Below are 18,238 nucleotides of genomic sequence, written 5' to 3'. Positions count from 1 at the left end.
CATGGTGCTTCCGTTCTTGGAAGGAAGATGGGTAGTGAGGGTCGAGAGCGAGAGTGTTGAAAGTTTGTCCTTCCTAAAATGGAATCGTCGCTATGCCCATTTTGTTCTCCTGTTGTTTTTCCCTTGGCAAATTTTTGTAGAGTTTCCTGCACAAGCCTTTATGTATCGTTGAGTTGTATTTGATTTTTGTTCAGCTCTCTTAAAAGATTCATGAGTTCTGTCGTAGGATCCTGATGATTTGCCATTCTATCAATAGGGTAATTTCGCCTTCTCCTTTGAGTATAAACTTGCATTCACTTCCATAGGTAGGCAGGATCAAAATCTTTGATACCACTGTAATGTTCCCAAGTACAAAGGACTGGACAATTGGTGGAGATGAAGCTCAGATAACCCATACACGTGTGAAAAGATTAGTCATACAATGCAATGGGGGTCCGTACGATCGAGAAAAGGGGAATAAGTACAAAGTTGCTATCTAAGAAGTCCGTACGGTGCTAGAGCAAGGTACAAGAGAGGTTGCATGGTATCCATAGGAGGCTTGTACAGTGAAGGAGCAGGAGCCATACGACAGATGAAGAAAAGGCTATACAGAGGAGATAACTAGAAGGTCGTACTATGGAAAAGAAGTGATGTACAATGACCAAGTTGCAAGCCATATAGAGTCTGACACCAATGCAATGATAGGGTGTCTGTATGGTGACAAACTAATGTGAAACAAAGGGCTATATGGTTGGAATTAAGGGTCGTACGGTTGGATTTGAGGGCCGTACGATAGGAATTCTACTTGGTTATATGGTGCAGATGGAAAAATGACCTTACGGGAGGGAAGGCAAGGATGAGCGTACATGAGGAAGAATATTGGGACTCTATGGTGGATGCCACTAGGAATCACAAATAGGTAGTGAGCCGTACGGAAGATGGAATGGATCTACACTTAGTGCTAGAACAATGCATTCATTAATCAATACCAAAACAACTGACTTAATTTGTTATTAGAGATATAAGTTTACACAATAAGATAGTGCTCTGATTTGCTAGACTCGAGCGAAGTATTACATGCAACAACGGAATAGGGTGAGGGTTGAATCCCATTGAAACTGCATGAGCCAAATAGGGAAAATCTTTCACTTCTGAAATGGCGAATGATCCAGAGCTCCAACAAGAATCTGTTGTACATAGAAATAATCCAATAAGCATACCTAAAGGCTACCTACAAGCCGTGCTTAAATACCTGTTGGGAAAATTTCTAAAGGTGTACAAAGATAGTCAACAACGACACAAACTATGAAAACAAAGGAAAAATTGGTTCGAGATATATTAAATCAATCGACCCATTAACAAGGCTTAATTAAATACATTTATTTTATGATGGGGACATTACATCCAATAAGTAACTACCGTTTCATATGAAAGAAGAAATGAGGTTTGTAATATTGTGCAACATCAGATTACTACAAGATACAACACAAGCAATACTGCATAATTAATTACCAAGTTTAAATCAAACAAAAAATAACTAAATATAAGGAACCTGGTACCTTGTTGAAGATGTTGAATTCCATTCTTAGTTTCCAATCTCCCCTATATTTTCCCGATTGCCTTCTCCCGAAAGATGAATTGACTTTTTACCATGCCAAAATTCAGTGCCCTTTAACTTATCAATTCCTTTGCAGCATCGCCAACCTCCAAACTCTCACAATTATGAAGAACATAAAGAAAACTATCGCAAATTTGCCTCCTAAAAATTATTACCAAATTCCTCTACAAAACATAGCTGCATGGCCTTCAAAAATTCCACTACATCCAATCCGTCATTCTACAACATTATGTCTCAAACCGTTCATCATTTTGGCAACAATTCTTCCAATTTAGGAAGGTTGGGTTTTGGTAGGGTCTGGGTAGTCAACTCATTGGAAAATCCCAAATACGCACACAAAAAAGTTTACCAAATCTGGCTGATTCTCAAAACGAGCCCTTTTCCCCAACAAAAGATGATGGTTAAAAAGGCATCGCAGTGAGACTTCCTTAAGGTGGTGTTTCGTACTCTAAAAACTCTCATTGCTCATAAGGTAGTTACAAAAACTATGCCAAAATCGAAGGAAGAAGAGCGGATGTGGTGGGTATCTTTTAAACACTTAATACTACAACTACCCTTAATCATCAGACAAAAAAAAAATCATTACCTTATTATTCGTTCATCAATAATGCTTACACAGAAAGTGATTTGATTTAATTTAATAAAGGATAAAATAAATTTGGCAAAATTACAAGTGACAAGAAGTGAGCAATAATTTCAAAAGTTAAAATATGAGTTGTGACAGAATTGTGTGAAAAACATATTAGACTATGTAGAAAAGTGTTGTATATAAGGATTTTGATCTCTTACACTCCATGTAAACACCACACTCTACTTACATCACTAAAGGAACTAAAGTTATTGAATAATTTGTAGATTTAGATTCATTGTCAAGAATTTGGTGTTTCTAACAATATCACTCATAAAAGTTATGCAAGCTATTTTAGGTAGGTTGACATTTAATATGGTAACATTATTAACAACCAATGAGATTTTCCACAACTAACCAATCCCTTTTCCAATATAGAAAAGCTATCAAATTTTACTCAATAAATGTATTCCAATTCATATACATCTTCCAATGTACATTCCAATTTTTTTTATCATTACATAATTTAGTTCTAATTTGTTAAGATGAAGTTTCAACTATAACAGATAATTTTAGTTGTAGTCGTTATTTTGTTGATTTTCTATAAATATTCTTTATTATATCTATCTATCTATATTTTATTTACCAACTAATTTCTAGAGTACAAATTATGATCCAACTCATTTAGTTTAGGTATGTAAGAAGACCACGTGAACATCATGGTTAGTATGAGGTCCAACAAAACATAGGCAGGTCGGTATCTATTACAGAAAAGTCCAGAAAACAACCGGCCCATAAAACCCTCTGTACACACTCGGAGTCTTCTTCATACCTAAATAGCGTGGGAAGAGTTTGGCGGTATTTTTGAAGTTTCGAAGAAGGAAAAGGGCAAATCTGCGGGCTTGAGGAAAAACGACTCGGAAGAATTTGTCTTTCCTACATTCGGAAAGCTCAAATACGAAACAACATCTGCCCATTTAATTCTTTTTGCTGTCGAGCTAACAATAAATCTTAGAGAACAATGGAGTCGAAGCCCTCTGGATTAGTTTTGACAGATTCGGTTGCCCTAAACGCAAGCGTCGTAACGTGGATTTATGAAACATTACCAGAGAAAGCGAAAGATCTGCACATAATTACACAGGCGGCACGATTAGGTTTGATACTCTAAATTTTGAAACGGAAATGTATTCTTTTTTTCTTTCTTGTAAATCATACATGTTTGTATTAACTGGTGTTATATTCTGAATTTCTTGTGCATAATTTTATTGACTTTCCTTAGGCGTGGTTTGAATTCATAAGTTTTTGGATAACTTTCATACCTGCTTGGAGTAATTGATCTAGTAAAGTTGGGATCTTTTGCTCTGTATGGGGGAGGTAGATCGATTAGGCATGTTCTTGGGTAACTTTTACACCTGCTTGGAGTAATTGATCTTGTAAAATTGGGATCTTTTGCTTTGTACGGTGGAGGTATATCGATTACGCATGATACATTTATTGTATGTGAAGAATGATTTTTAAAATTCCAGATCCGTTTTCAAGAACTGATTAGTTAGTTTTAAGATCTTTTGCACATAATACTAGGATGGATTTCTCTTTCCCCAGAAAACTCGGATTTGTTTAGTGTAGTATATGTGTTGAAATTTGGTTATTTTGCATATAATCACAGCGGCGGTGAGGCAGCTTGATTAGGCTAAACCGTAATACGAATATATGTTTTCTTTTAAAAAGATATATTTATTTAGTGCTTTATGTGTTAAAACTAGGGTCTTTTGCACATACAGGCGGCATGATTAGGAATGATGTCTGTTATTTTACTGTGAATTATTGAATAAGTCTTAGTTTGATGTATTGATGTATGGATATTTTGCAGAAGGAAAGTTGAATTTCGATTCATCATCTCTGGAAGCGGTTGTATCAGTTTCAGAGAATTTGGAATTTCATAGCCAACTGTGGCTTGTGGAGCTTGCGAGGGTTTTGAAGTCTAATGGCACAATCTTTTTAAAAACCAACGTTTCTTCAAATGTCGTAAGTCTAAAATAGCTCCCTTATTTTTTTATTTGTATTATCTGAGTTTAGTTTTTTGTATTTCATCACCAATTCTTAAAATTTGAAGATGCTTTCTACTTTTTCCCTACAGCCAGATGATTTCCTGTTTTCTATTCCTTTCTATATTTGTTAGTCTGTTTTCAATTCTACGAAGTTTTTAGTTCTTACTCAATTATTACTCACATGTTATTCCATAGATTCTTCTTTATTATTTTTTCAACTCTTTGAATTTTGTGGGTTTTTTTGGTTGGTAGAATGTTTATTAATAGTAAATAAAAGGTTCATACATTATTATGTATAATTCAAAAATAAAATATCTGCAAAAACTCCCTACCCCTTCTGTCTACGGACGGACCAGAATATATACTTTTTCATGGTGGAACCAAAATTAACCGTATCTACACAGTTATCTGCAACAAGCCATAAAGATGGTCTAGATACACCTATTGACACAGAACAAAGTCTTGAGCCCATTGTCACAGATGTGCAAAAATTCACAACAGACCAAGATTGGGCTTGAAACATAATTGAAGATGCAAAAACCAGTTGCATATTTGAAAACAGAATGAAAATTGGGTGATGAACCACCCCTGCTCAGCTCCACTGCCCATGATTCCGTCCATGAACCATGCGACGGACATGTCCATGGCAACCCCGGTCTCTGCCAGCTCCTAAGACAGCATGTCTCTCCAGCAGTTGGCTAATTTGAACTTGAAGCGACTCCTTTCCATCCACTCCTTTGATACTCCAGCAGCCACCACCAAATCCTAGTAATGGACATTGTCCACTATGTAGCCCCTATACTTTTTTGCCCCAGCTTTGTCCTGTGCCCTCAAAAGACGAGATAGATACACGTGTTGGGAACCCTGGCATGCCAATCCAATCCCCCAGTCTCTGCCAGCTCCTAAGACAGAATGTCTCTCCAGTAGTTGGCTAATTTGAACTTGAAGTGACTCCTTTCCATCTGCTCCTTAGGTACTCTTAGCAGCCGCCACCAAATCTGAGTAATGGACATTGTCCACTATGTAGGCCCTATCCTTTTTAGCCCCAGCTGTGTCCAGTGCCCTCAAAAGACAAGATAGATACACGTCTTGGGAAAACTGGCATGTCAATCCAATCCCCTCTGGCCACAATGAAATTATGGCCTGGTTCTGCCAATGTGAATACCTCATCAAATTCAACCCCCCATTCCACACAAACACAGCGCTCAACAACCATTCTCACCTTGGCTCTTGACCCAAATTCCATGCCTCAGGCACAAAACATGGAGGAGATATTAGTATTGGTCCTGTACTTGAATTTTGATGCCATAAAGTTAATGTCAAAGAATGCTTGCACCAGAATGAGGAAGAAAGGATTATCTGTTGCAAATACATTTTTTAGCCTTTCCTCAGAAAGTAATCCCCAAAATGACATTTGTTATTTGGTGGCTTTGAAACTAAAGTTTGCTTCAATTTCCCAAAGACCATCTTGTTCCGCTGAGACCTCAAAACCAGCTTGAAACTTACCAAAATGAAAATGGGCAAGAACTATCTTAAAAATGGAAAATCTCATAAGTGCCCCACAATAATGCCCTTCAATAAATTCCCTGCCAAGACATCAATGCAAATACTCTGGTTTGTGTGCAACACCTGCCCAGATTAACTATTGTACACCAACATGCAAGATCATCATTACCATCTTTTGATTGGTTATACCAAAACCTCTGCCAAATCTCGTCTGTAAATGGCACTGCTAATTTTGACAAGGAGCCCGCTAGGAAATTACCTTCCCTGTATATGTGGGATACCTTGAATTTATTGAAAAATGTAAATTTCTTTCAAATAGCATTGATCACCTTGTCAATTTGTCACACTTTTGAGCATGTCTGTTCGCAATCATATCCATTATCTCCTGCGAATCCCCCTCCAAATGTATGCCTTGTAATTTGGATTCTAAATCAACCACTAATAGGCCCGCTTGAACTTCCAGCCTCATTATTAGTTTCCTTCATGAGCTTCTTTGTTTCTATTGCAAGGGTTTTACCATCCACATCCTGAATAATACCCATGGCACCTGAGGTTTGCGAATTTTCATGAAGAACAAACTCTTCTGCTTTGTCACAGATTTGTAATATAGCTTTTGTACCATGAAGGAAAAGGATGAGTGTAAACCATTACATCTTTGTATCTCTCAATTTGGCTTCTGTTGTCTTCCAGATATGTGGGTATGAGATCATGTAATTTTTAGTTTGCATCTTAATATCTTAATGATTTGTTTATTTGCCAGTCATTTCACTGCACCTTTTTCATTGGTTCAATATTTTTATTTCTGCTATTTCTTTTTGTCACCCATTCCTGTTCCTTTTAGAAGAGCTATTACTTCAGCCTTAATATTTGTTTCTGTTCGTCATTGTCTCTAAAGATTTCTCCCTCTCATATTAATCTTGGATTTTCCTTTAACAGTTCCATTGAAATTGAGCTTATCCAAACTGAAGGAGGATTTTTTCAGATACCTTTAGGTTTTTGCTGTCTATTTCCACCAGACATTTTACAAGGCAATCTTTATTCTGCTATTCTTTTGATATTTTTTAGCATTAAAGTTGCAAATGCTACAAGTCGAAAGCCAATATTTGATGTTTTACCTGATTTTGTCAAATTGTTTGTGGATTTTGTTGGCATTGCTTCTTCATATATTCTAGGTTTGTAGTAAATTCAAATTGCCTTTTTATCAACCTGTTCTGCCAACTGTTTGTATTTGTTGCATCATTTACAAAAAATTGGAAAGATGACTGGCAGTTCTTGGAGTATGGTAGGTTTTTTGGCAGTTGAATACAATTTTTTTGATTGTTTGATTTTACTATTTTAATGGGAGTCCTTTTATTCTCAGGATGCTGAGCAGATTAAGATTGCTTTGAAAAAAAACCTTCTTCTAGCTGGATTTGTAGTTGATGATAGCATGGATGTCAAGGTCAGTAGGCTTGGGACACTGATGGTGAAAGCTCAGAAGCCTGCTTGGGCAACTGGATCATCCTTTACACTTAAGAAAAAACTTGCTGAGAAACCTGAAATTGTGGCCAAGAGCATTCCACTGCCACCCTTTAAAATTGAAATAGAGGATGACATGGATGATCTCATTGATGAGGACAGTTTATTGACAGAAGAAGACTTGAAGAAGCCTGAACTGCCACCTGGTTTGTATCAAATTTCTAAATTTAGGGTTTGCCGATTGTGTTTTTGTTCCCTTCAAAAAGCTGCTTTTAATCTTTTTTCTGTCAAAATATTAAACAAAACATAGTCTTTGAGCTTTGTTGTTTTGAATTATCTCAACAGATAGATTTAAAGATCTTGCAAAAAAACACTACAGCATTTAACCATCTTTTAGGCCTGTTATTTACTGTACTGTGGAGATCAATTTACATGATTCATCTAGATTTATGTTAGGACCTTGTAGACATCATAACTTGATGTGCTATTTGAAAAAATGGGTTTAATGCAACTTTTTGTTTAATTCTATTGAAAATCTGTCCAGTTATTTTAGTATTCAACGCCTGTTATGCCCTGATCTAATTGTTGAGACAGAACATTGATGTGCCATGCCTTAAACTAAATTTCTAACGGGTGTAGAATCTTAGGTGTGTCTGGGAGTTTTGATCCACAAGGCTTTCAAAAACCAGAGAACATATTTATATATTAGGTATTGTAGATGAACCATTCAGTCTCTAGGTCTGATCATAACATTAATATAGCTAAATAAGTCTAAAAAATACTGGCAGAGTACAGTAGATGTGGCAGTTTTACATTCATATGCCACTGCTGCTGCTCCCATTCCTGGTGCTCTTAGCATTAGCACCTTCATCCTTTTCATTGTACCATTTGACCAACTTGAGGAGGCCCTGCAGGAAGAGTTGTTTCTCTTTCTTGTTGTTTGCCCAAGTCTGACCATATAGAATCTTGGTGGCATTGACAATCACCAATCCGTCTGGGAGTAGCATCTCAAACTTCCTCTTTGAAATTTTGAGTCATGTAACCTGTGAGGAGATCTTTAAGAATGTGAGTTTTTCATGAAGACTCAGTAAGTGGTCTTCTCCTACCTTGATACTTATCCTCATTTTTAAGTTTCCATATTTGCCATATAATGTCAGTGGATAAAATGAACCAGAACTGATTCACCTGATTAGAGATATGATTGATTTTATCAGATAAGATATCAAACCAATTAGAGTTACTATGCCAATTATAACATAAAGCTCCAAAAATACAAAAGCATAGTGCATGGCATATCTATCACAATGTATGGCAAGGAACAAAGAATGGCATCTATGGCATCAATGTATAGACAGTGAATGAAAAAAGGAAATCGCATTATATAAGCATATTTATACTGCAAGAAAGTAAATGCGTACACAAAGTGTTCATCTCATAAAAGCATCATAAAGTCGTCGTATATCATATATATAAACAAGTATTAGAATATAAAAATCAAGATATTTGTATCATAGTAACGAGAATCGCGACGATTCACGTGATTTGGCAGTTCAATTCAAGCTAGGCAATTTTTTGTGAATTGGGGAATCAAATCGATGATTTCTTGACATGAATCGTCATGAATCACATGAATCAGCATGAATCAGCATGAATCGCCATGAATCAGCTGGAAAAATTGGGCAGCCCTATCGGACAACTTAAAAACTTAAAAAAATACAACTTTTTTAATGAGTTTTTTTCACATTTCTCTTTCTTAGAACTCTAAAAGGCATTTTGTTTGTTGAGTATGACAAAAAGAGGGAAAAGTGAGAGATAGACTTGAGCTAGAGCTAGAGCATATTGACTTGTCTTTTCATTTTGTTTACAGATAGACATATGTTTCCTGGATCTTCATCTTACGTAGATTTATGATTTGATGTCATTGGTTTTATGGATCTTCATCTTACATACATTTATGATTTGACAATATTTATAATTCTATATATCTATGCGGTGACTCATTATGAATCTATGATTTCTATTTACTTAAGCCAAAATTTATATTTTACATATGTGATGGATTTATCATTTATGTTCCTTATTTATGTATGTTAGATTCTATTTGATGATGTTGTAGTGTGTTTAAGTTAGATTCACTAAAAGGTGCATGAAATAAGTTTTAAATTGTTGAAATCTCTAAATTTCAAGGGTTTTTTAAATTTTCCGATTCATAACTGATTCGATTCCGATTCATAGCCGATTCACGATTTGATTCGGCCTTGCTGATTCTGATCCGATTCCAATTCTCATTACTTTGGTTTGTATACACTAAGGCCCGCAGGCTCAATATCCATCATATGTCTGTTAAAAATGCCCCTTTGCATAAGAGAGAGTGTCCTATCAACCAATGCTCTCTACGTGCTCTTGGTCTTTACTCAACTTAGAGGATGAAGCCCCTATTGTCTGTTGTCCCTTTTGATTTTGCCTAGGTGGTTGCCTTGGTCCCAACACTCCCCACTGCTTTGTGTCCTCCGGGAGCGATATGCTAGAAGAAATATTATAGCTTGGTGCCTATTTCTCTTGTGGTTCGCCTCCCCTATACAAATCCCTCCAACACTATAACTTTGCTCGAGCATCCCCTGGCATCCTTGCTACCTCATGCATGCCCACATTTGCAATGCTACTAATGAACTCTTGTGACTCTACACCCCTTTGTGCTTTGGACACAATTGTATGTTGAGAGACTATCATTGCATCCCTCTCTATTGTCAACCTACCCAACTTAGCTATCAATCTATCTATATGTGAGTTAAGTGTTGATTGATTTGTATCCTAATCTGCCTACTTTGTTTTAAATCTCTCCATTTGGCCTGTCCAATCTGCAATATGGTTGCTCTTGTTTCTTGTTTGCCTCATAATCTGCAAATACGTGATGCACTTGCATATCCTCACGAGCTTGTATATCCTCATCATCTAGTGGAGCCTCACTATCCTCCACCTGCATAGGCATAGAATTTTACCACTGTTGTCATCATGTTGTCCCCCTCATCCCCCTTATCACTATTGTCCTCCTCTCTCTCCCTCCCTCCCTCCCTCCCTCCCTCAATATTGTTGTCCTCATCCATGTCATCCTCATTGTTGTCCTATCCCTGTCATCCTTCTCTCTCTCCCCCCCCAGCATTGCCATCCTCTCCCTCTTCATCCTTAGTACTCTTTGTTCTTGCCACTCGTAACCTTGACACTGGTACCTCAGGATCTGTCAATGAGTAGGCCAATGTTGTGCAAACCACCTATCATACTCTATTGTGGTTCCTAAATTCAGCCTAAGCTACTTGTGATTTGATAGCTACACCCCATGTCTTGACCTTAATCCTCGAGTGTGCAAATAGTGCTATTCATGTGTAAAAGTCCTATGATCAAACTCTGTAAGCCCACACATGCATGGACCCTACACAAACATTGTACCCTCAATGATCATCCTCTCGAGCACTCTCCCCAACCAATAGAGAATCCATGTCCTCGATTGTCTGGCACTAATAATCTTTTAATCACACAACATAATTTTACCACTAATATGTGTGCTGTTTGGCTAATGCCTCTCGCTAGATCTCATAACCCTAATCTCAAGCACTTCATCGTTGTAATCAAACAGTTGGTGTAGTGCTGATCTCCTTGTAGCAAAGTTGTACTTTGCTAGTTGTCCATGAATAGGAATCCTAAGGATGTGCCAAACATCCTCTGGTGTCACAGTAGCCTCATTGGTCAACAAATGAAAGGAACTAATCTTTGGGTGCTATCGTTCTGCCAGTATTGTGATCAACCCTTTGTTTGCCTTGATCTTGGGCACGTATGTGATGTAATGTAACCCTAATTCAAGTAAGATATCTCTTTGATATGGACTTAAACAATGCCTCTAATCCAAGCACATTAGTCTTCTCTCATGTCTGCAATAGGGGCACCTTCTTGTGTGTTTACCATGTAATGAGTGTCACCTTTCTGTTACTTTTTGTTTTGACGAAGTTTGATGAAGTTTGACCTACATTTGACTCATGTTTGACCTATTCCAGGGTGTTGACTCTATTTTGAAGCCTCTCAGTACTATTTTAAGTCAATTTGTGGTTTTGCTGACCAATTGTGCAATTGTCCTCCCAATTGTGCAAATTAGGCTACACCACACTTGGCATGCGAAGTGTGGCGAAGACCGCACTTGGTAGCAATTCTTTTCACAGGGTGTGTTCAACCACATATTTTGCGCTTCGGACCTTTGACTCTGATTTGATACCCTAACCACTCAAGAAATCATGCGAAACATCGAAATGACAAGTTGGCCTCGATGCACTCACCTGTGGTCTTGCACCCTTTGGTTGTCGGTAAATCTGCACTTGTTCCCTGTAACATTTTTCACTTGGTGATCGATCCATCCTCCTAGCTCCAAAGCTCCAATTCTTCTTTAAGTGAGTGAAAATGGCCTCAAAACTCCTCTTTAATCCCTTTTATAGCCCATTGGCAGCCTAGATGGTTGCGATGCCTTTTGCACTCTAAATCTCACAACTTTTGCAATTGAACTTCAATTTTCAATCCATTTGTTGTCGTGGATCTGTCTCATCGTTTTTGTCAAATTGATCTATCACTTGCTTATTTTAGTCGATTTGTATTATGGTAAAATAATTTGTGTTAGAGATCATAAAAGATCTATATATACAAGTATACACAAGAATATTTCTATAATGAAGAAAGAGAGAAATAGAAACACTCTGAAGAGAGAAAGAGTTTCCATATTGGGCATAGAGAGAACATGGAAATGCAGAAGAGAAGTGACCTTTAAAACTAGAAGTAAATCTACGAAAGAGAGAAGCAAAATTAGAGAGTTTGAACTCTAATACCCTCCCTTAATAGTCAATCTAACTTCAAAACAAAACAAATTATTGCAGGAGAATCTTCAAAAGGTGTAAAAGGCAGACTTAGGTTGATCAATGAGCTCTGCATGTTCTGCAATATTGGCATGTGGCTGAGATCCTCCCTGCTTCCGCTCATCAGAAGCAATGCGAGTCCTGCATTCTTGGATCACATGACCAAATTTGTGGCAATAGTTGCACTGAATTTGTTTGTTCTTGGAATTATTCTGACACTGAGCAAATGATAGAGGTGAGCTTTTATCCTTGTGAAATGATTGGGCTGAAAATACTTGTTCAGAGGAGGATGAAGGAGCATTGCTACCAAATTGTTGTTTCCAACGGTCCTGCTGTAGAAGTTTGGTGCACAAAGAAATGGAGGTCAACATTAGTTGCATTAATGTTAAGAGTCTCAATAAAGTGCTTAAAGTTATAGGATAGTGGTAGACTTTTCAGAGTAATGATCACCATATCCTCTTCCTCCATTGTACAACCAATGGCCTCAAGTTGATCTTTGATGTCCTTAATCTTTAGAAGATGTTCCTTTAAGGACATGTGCTTGTCCATAATAAATGAGAATAACTAATTCTTTAGAAAGAATGCTCTGCTTTGGTTTGATGTCTTATGGAGATCCTTCAATGTTTTCCAGATCTTTGCAACTTTGTTGCCGGGACTTGAGGCAACTAATCATCAGTAATTGAAAGCTTAATAAGCATGACCACTTCATGATTACACCCATCAAACTTCTCTTGAGTAGCATCGATTGTGGTAGGACGAGTCTCAGTACTCAAATGGTACTCAAAGGTTGTCATCATTTTTGCTTCTAGGTGTTTCAATTCTTTCCATTGAGTTGCTGATTACCTTCTAAGAGAAGATTGGTGAGAGATGCCATGACATGTTTTTAATACAAAACAATGTAAATATCTGAAAATGCACAAACTTCGAGGCAGATTGACAAAAGAGCTAACAAAATGAAAAGACACTTGGAAGAGAGCTCGAAAAACCCATAAAGAATCTGAAAGTAGATTTTGAATCTGCTGGCTCAAAAATTGAGGCATAGAAAATGATGCACCTAGAAAAAATGGAGGCCGACCCAATTGAGATTTGCAAAAACCCATAAAGAGTGCAAAAAGATTTTGAATCCAGCATGAAAACCTAGATTTTCGGAAGACCTTAAAAAATGGCAAATTGTTGTGAAAAAATGGTGGAAATAGGTGGTCTGTTTGTATAGCAGAGACAAACAGTTATTAAAACCCCTTAAAGGAGGAAAAATCGACTATTTTTTGGGTTGAAAAACTTAGCAAGTGTGGCGGAATGTAAAAACGTCTACTGAAAGAAGGAATTGAGAAATCACAAAAAACACAGGTCGTTTTGCATACAGTTGTAGGCTGTTCGTGCCAAGATGCAAGACTATGGCCACAATTTTGCAGAAATCGTGCACAACCACCTCTTTTGTAGAAGAGATTGCTCAAAACAATGATGCCCAGAAAAAAATCGTGTATGAAAACGATGCCCCGAAATACCAAATAGAAAATGCCCAAAAAAATGAAACCCAAAGTGATGCCCAGAAACCCTACTCGGGTTTGAATAAAAAAAAAGCAATTTCCTACAAAAACAAATGAACAAACCTAGGCAAAGATTTTTGAAAATTGTACGAGTCTAAAAATTTCATGAAGAAATTAAAGATTTTGAAAACCTAGTTTGAAAAATAACTCAGAATTTTTAATAATGAAATTATAATTTTTTCGAAAAAAATAGCTCTGATACCATATTAGGGTAAAATAATGAATGTGTTAGAGATCATAAATGATATATATACTAGTATACACAAGAATGTTTCTATAACGAACAAAGAGAGAAATAGAAATACTCTGAAGAATGAAAGAGAAGGTTTCCATATTGAACAGAAGAGAGAATATCCCTGATCATTATGGCTGAATTGATCATGTTCAAAATTGTCATCAAAACTCATCAAAATGTAAAGTACTGAGTTTTCTGGATTCGATTGTGTGTTTATTTATCATCAACGTTTCAGATCACACTCCATGATCCATCATCAGGATGAGAAAGTGCAGGATAGTAAGATGATGGATCATGTACTGTGATCTGAAACGTTGGTGATAAATAAACACACACAATCGAATCCAGAAAACTCAGTACTTTACAAATGGATTGTGGAAATCTGTTACTATTAATCATCAAAATGTTTCAAATCCTGTTCAATGTCATCAAAGCCAATTCAAAATCATGTCAACCTTTTTGAAATCATTTCATGTCAGCCCTAATCAGTTCAAAATCAGTTCAAAGGCATTTCAAACCCATCAAACCTTTATCAAAAGTGATCTAGGGAATTATATTCAATTTTCATTGATGCCTAATTCAGTTATTTTCAAATCAATCAAATCATGTTGAATCTTTGTCAATCTTATCATCATTAATTCGATCTGTCATGAACATCATCTAATTTATCCAAGGCATTGTCAAAGTTCATTGATGCCACATTAATCTTCATTAGTCCTTATCCATCATCATTTTCGATCAATTTAATGACATTGTCAAAATTTGTTTCAATCAACCTTATTAGTCATTTTCAAACCAATTCAAGTGCATTGTCCTAGTTTATTAAGGCCTTGTCAGCATTGAACCAGTTCATTTAATGGCATTGTCAAAGATAATGGTTGCTGTTTCAATTATCATCAGTAATCATTTTCACCATTATTGAGTGCATTGTCCAGGTTATCAATATCTCATTATTTCCTAAACTGCTTCAAAACCATCAAAATTGATTCAAATCTTCATTAAGATCATCAAAACCAAGTTGATTCCGCATCAGAATTATCAGTTCAGTCATTAATTAATTTCTCTTCTAGAGGTAGATAACCCATACTCTTATCCCTTGGTCTTAATCATTTAATCATATTATTCCTTTCTACTAACTATCTCAATTAATTAATTTCATATTAATTACTTGTCACAATTTCATGAATTGAGAGATTTTACAATTCCTAAACTTGCCAATTTCCATTTGGAGGGTAATTTGAATTTTAAATTATAAAATTCTACTCTTATACTTTCCTCCTAATTGTGCTTCCACTCTCTTACACCTTCCCTTCACCCTCTTACACCTCTTCTTTGCATTTTGGCTCTCAACTCTATAAATTGAGATCCACTTCTCAAATGAACTTAATATATTCCAAGTATTCTTAATTACCCTTAATTTGTGTAATTCAAAATTCATTTCTTACATCGTGTCATAATGTGTAATATTATGACACTTTTCTGATCTCTCTCCTCAATAATGACATTTTGCCATTTTGTGCACCTAATTGTCTTCTTTGCATTTTGGCTCTCAACTCTATAAATTGAGATCCACTTCTCAAACGAACTAAATACATTCCAAGTATTCTTATCATCGCTTTGCTTTCAAGTATTTAGTGCATTTTAGTCAGTATCAACAGCAACATCATATCGCTATCAATGCAGAAGAAAGGAGAGCATGAAAGCTACATTTGAAGATTTTGTTTATGTTGTTTTGCATATGTTTTGAATGCTTGTTTCAAATGGCTTTTATGATAGGATTAGATTATGTTTGCATATTGTTTCATATTTGTTGTTGTCTCTAATAAGCTTACTATACCTTTTTCTGGGTTTACACTAGGTTCTAAACTGTTTCGCCGTATGTCATTAAGAATGTCATGCCACTCCTTGCTAGTCAATATGGAATATGTGCACCAGTGGGTAGGAGTGATGCTGAATTCTGCACTGAGGCCGGCCCAAGGTTTAAGCTGGCTGCTGATCAATATGTCTTGGAATTTCCTAATGCCCTTATTGTGCCACCACTTGGCTGAGCAGCCTTGAAGTTGAGCAAGGGGGTTCCCTTTATATTGCAGATTCCACCATATTTAAGCATCAATGGGAATCCTAAAATATTAATGTCATTGGCAAGCATTTGTCTGTCAAACTCCCATGCCTTCCATATGCTCTTGAAAAAGCGAGAACTCTCAGGGGTAACAGGGAAGCATCCAACAATGTTCTAGAAATAAGATTTACCATCTTGTGCCTTTCCATTTTCTAGAATCTTCTATACACTGCTAATAATCTCCAAAACAAATGCTTTCTAGAGTGAAAAGCTTCAATAAATGTGTATTTCCAGTCCAAGTCACACTAGTTAGATTATCTTTTCTCATATCTTTTGTGTATTCTTCCAGTGATGATGGGTTCTGGAAAGTGATTCTGGATCTTAGACAAATTTTATACTAATTTACATCCCAATTCTTTGGAGAACTTTTAAGGTCTATTAATTGTAGGTAGTGGGCCCATTATATTTTAGAGCATCATTTATTTTATAAGGTTTACAAATTACAATGGATTCTTTTGTGCAAAGCTATCCATCTTTTGGCTCTCTTTGCTGAAATTCGTTTGAGGTAGAAGTTTCTTAACTCTTAATTGAAGGATAAGCTTTGCAGAAAAAAATGTATCTGCATATAGTATATTAAGAGTAGTATCAGTTTTATTACCATATGATATATCAATATGATCAACGGTTTTAGAAATCATCTTAAAATCACAGTAAATTGGAACTCCCCACTGTTGCTGCTGTTATTGTGAAAACAATCACCAGCTTTCTGAATTGACTGGTCAGCTGAAAATGTAATGTTACCAGGGTGAGATTGAAACTACCAATGCTGCGTTCTTGGGAGCCTCTCTGTATGCAATCTTACTGGCAAGTTCTGTTCATAATGCAACACCAAGGCAATCTGTACGGCAACAATCTCAGCTTCTAAAGCCTGCTTGTACAGTGGTCAAAGACTATAGGGCGATGGTCTTTGAATGATAACAGCCCCATAGGAAATGCTATGTTCGTACTGCTGGTAATGGCAGTATCTGCTGGGCCCGTACAGTCAACACCAGACAGTCAGTCTGTACAGCAGAATGTTTATGCGTATGGTGGGGATATAGGGTCTGCAGGTGTGCATGTGACCATATGGTCACCTTCAACTCAGCATACAATCTAAGGGCTGCATGCCATCAATTTGCCTCACTTCCGTATGTGTAGGGACACCAATTTCCCTGATTCAAACACAAGTATGACACAAAACAATCATTTGATACACCAAAACACTAGTCTGGAAACTCACATATGCAGGAGGAATTGTATTAGTAATGATAGCACTTAAGATTACATGAATTCGGACAAACAGTAGAATAGAGCTCGCAGTTTCTCCCACAGAAATTGCAAATATCGAGTAGGGAGGGTCTCTCACTTCGAAATTGTAGACAACTAAACTCCAACAGGATTTTACACATACAAAGACTATCAAATTTGCATACCTACAACAACTAACATGACTTTATATATGGCTTCGGGGAAACTTCCCAAAGGATTACAAAAGGTGCTGCCATGGCTAAAATGTTACCGACAATAAAATATAAAAGGTCCACAAGATTATAAGACATGTTTATTAATTCCAATAAAAGACCAAGAAGCAGGTAAGGGTCTACAAAATCCTGGTTAAGGGAAAGCCAACAATAGAAACACCAAATGGTGTCCGGGGAAAGAAACCAAAACAACAAAATCATTCTAATTTTCGGGCCAAACACATAAAATTATTAAATCAACTTAATTAATAATCTCGGGGACATTACAGAAAGTGTTGAAAAAAATGGTGCACCTCAATTTTTTATTTTTTAGATGTAGTTTTTATCTAGTTTAAAAAAAATCTGTAATTTTCAATAAACTGATTTTTTCCTGTTACAAGTTTAATTAATTTAATAACTCTTATCTTAGAGTTTGCGAGTTTTTTTTGAGAAAGATTTTTTTCGCTATGAATAAGTATTTCAGAAGATTATGTGTATGTTTTCCTTTGTTAAAGATTGTGCAAAAAATATTTAGATAAAAATCTTCTATCTGCTTCTAACCCAACATGTTGGTATTTTGTTTGCTGCACAGCTGATGACTGTGAAGTAGGCAAGGCAGGGAGGAAAGCTTGTAAAAACTGTGTTTGTGGCAGAGCTGAAATGGAAGAGAAGCAGGAGAAGTTGCAGCTGACACCAGATCAGTTGAACAACCCGCAATCTTCGTGTGGAAATGTATGATAGCCTTTATTACCTACATTTGATTAAAGTCAGCATGTTGTGATATTCTATATTTTAAATTGTTTCTAGTGAATGTCTTTTTTCAGTATTTGCA

General features: G+C 36.4%; 1 protein-coding gene across 1 annotated transcript in view; it reads left to right on the top strand.

The window, feature by feature from the left end:
• The first annotated feature begins 2,993 nt into the window (after positions 1 to 2,993).
• LOC149564807 (Cytokine-induced anti-apoptosis inhibitor 1, Fe-S biogenesi) overlaps positions 2,994 to 18,238 on the top strand; it is a 32,162-nt gene continuing 16,917 nt past the window's right edge. The window contains exons 1-4 of the mRNA XM_089818390.1: positions 2,994 to 3,319; positions 4,036 to 4,190; positions 7,080 to 7,383; positions 17,999 to 18,138. Coding sequence (XP_089674516.1) covers positions 3,187 to 3,319; positions 4,036 to 4,190; positions 7,080 to 7,383; positions 17,999 to 18,138 — 732 coding nt within the window. The 5' untranslated portion in view covers positions 2,994 to 3,186. The remainder of the gene's footprint in view (positions 3,320 to 4,035; positions 4,191 to 7,079; positions 7,384 to 17,998; positions 18,139 to 18,238) is intronic.

This window comes from Cupressus sempervirens, chromosome 3, assembly GCF_028749045.1.
Source record: "Cupressus sempervirens isolate cs-2001-9-10 chromosome 3, ASM2874904v1, whole genome shotgun sequence".
NCBI lineage: Eukaryota > Viridiplantae > Streptophyta > Pinopsida > Cupressales > Cupressaceae > Cupressus > Cupressus sempervirens.
This window is presented reverse-complemented; position numbering and strand designations above follow the sequence as displayed.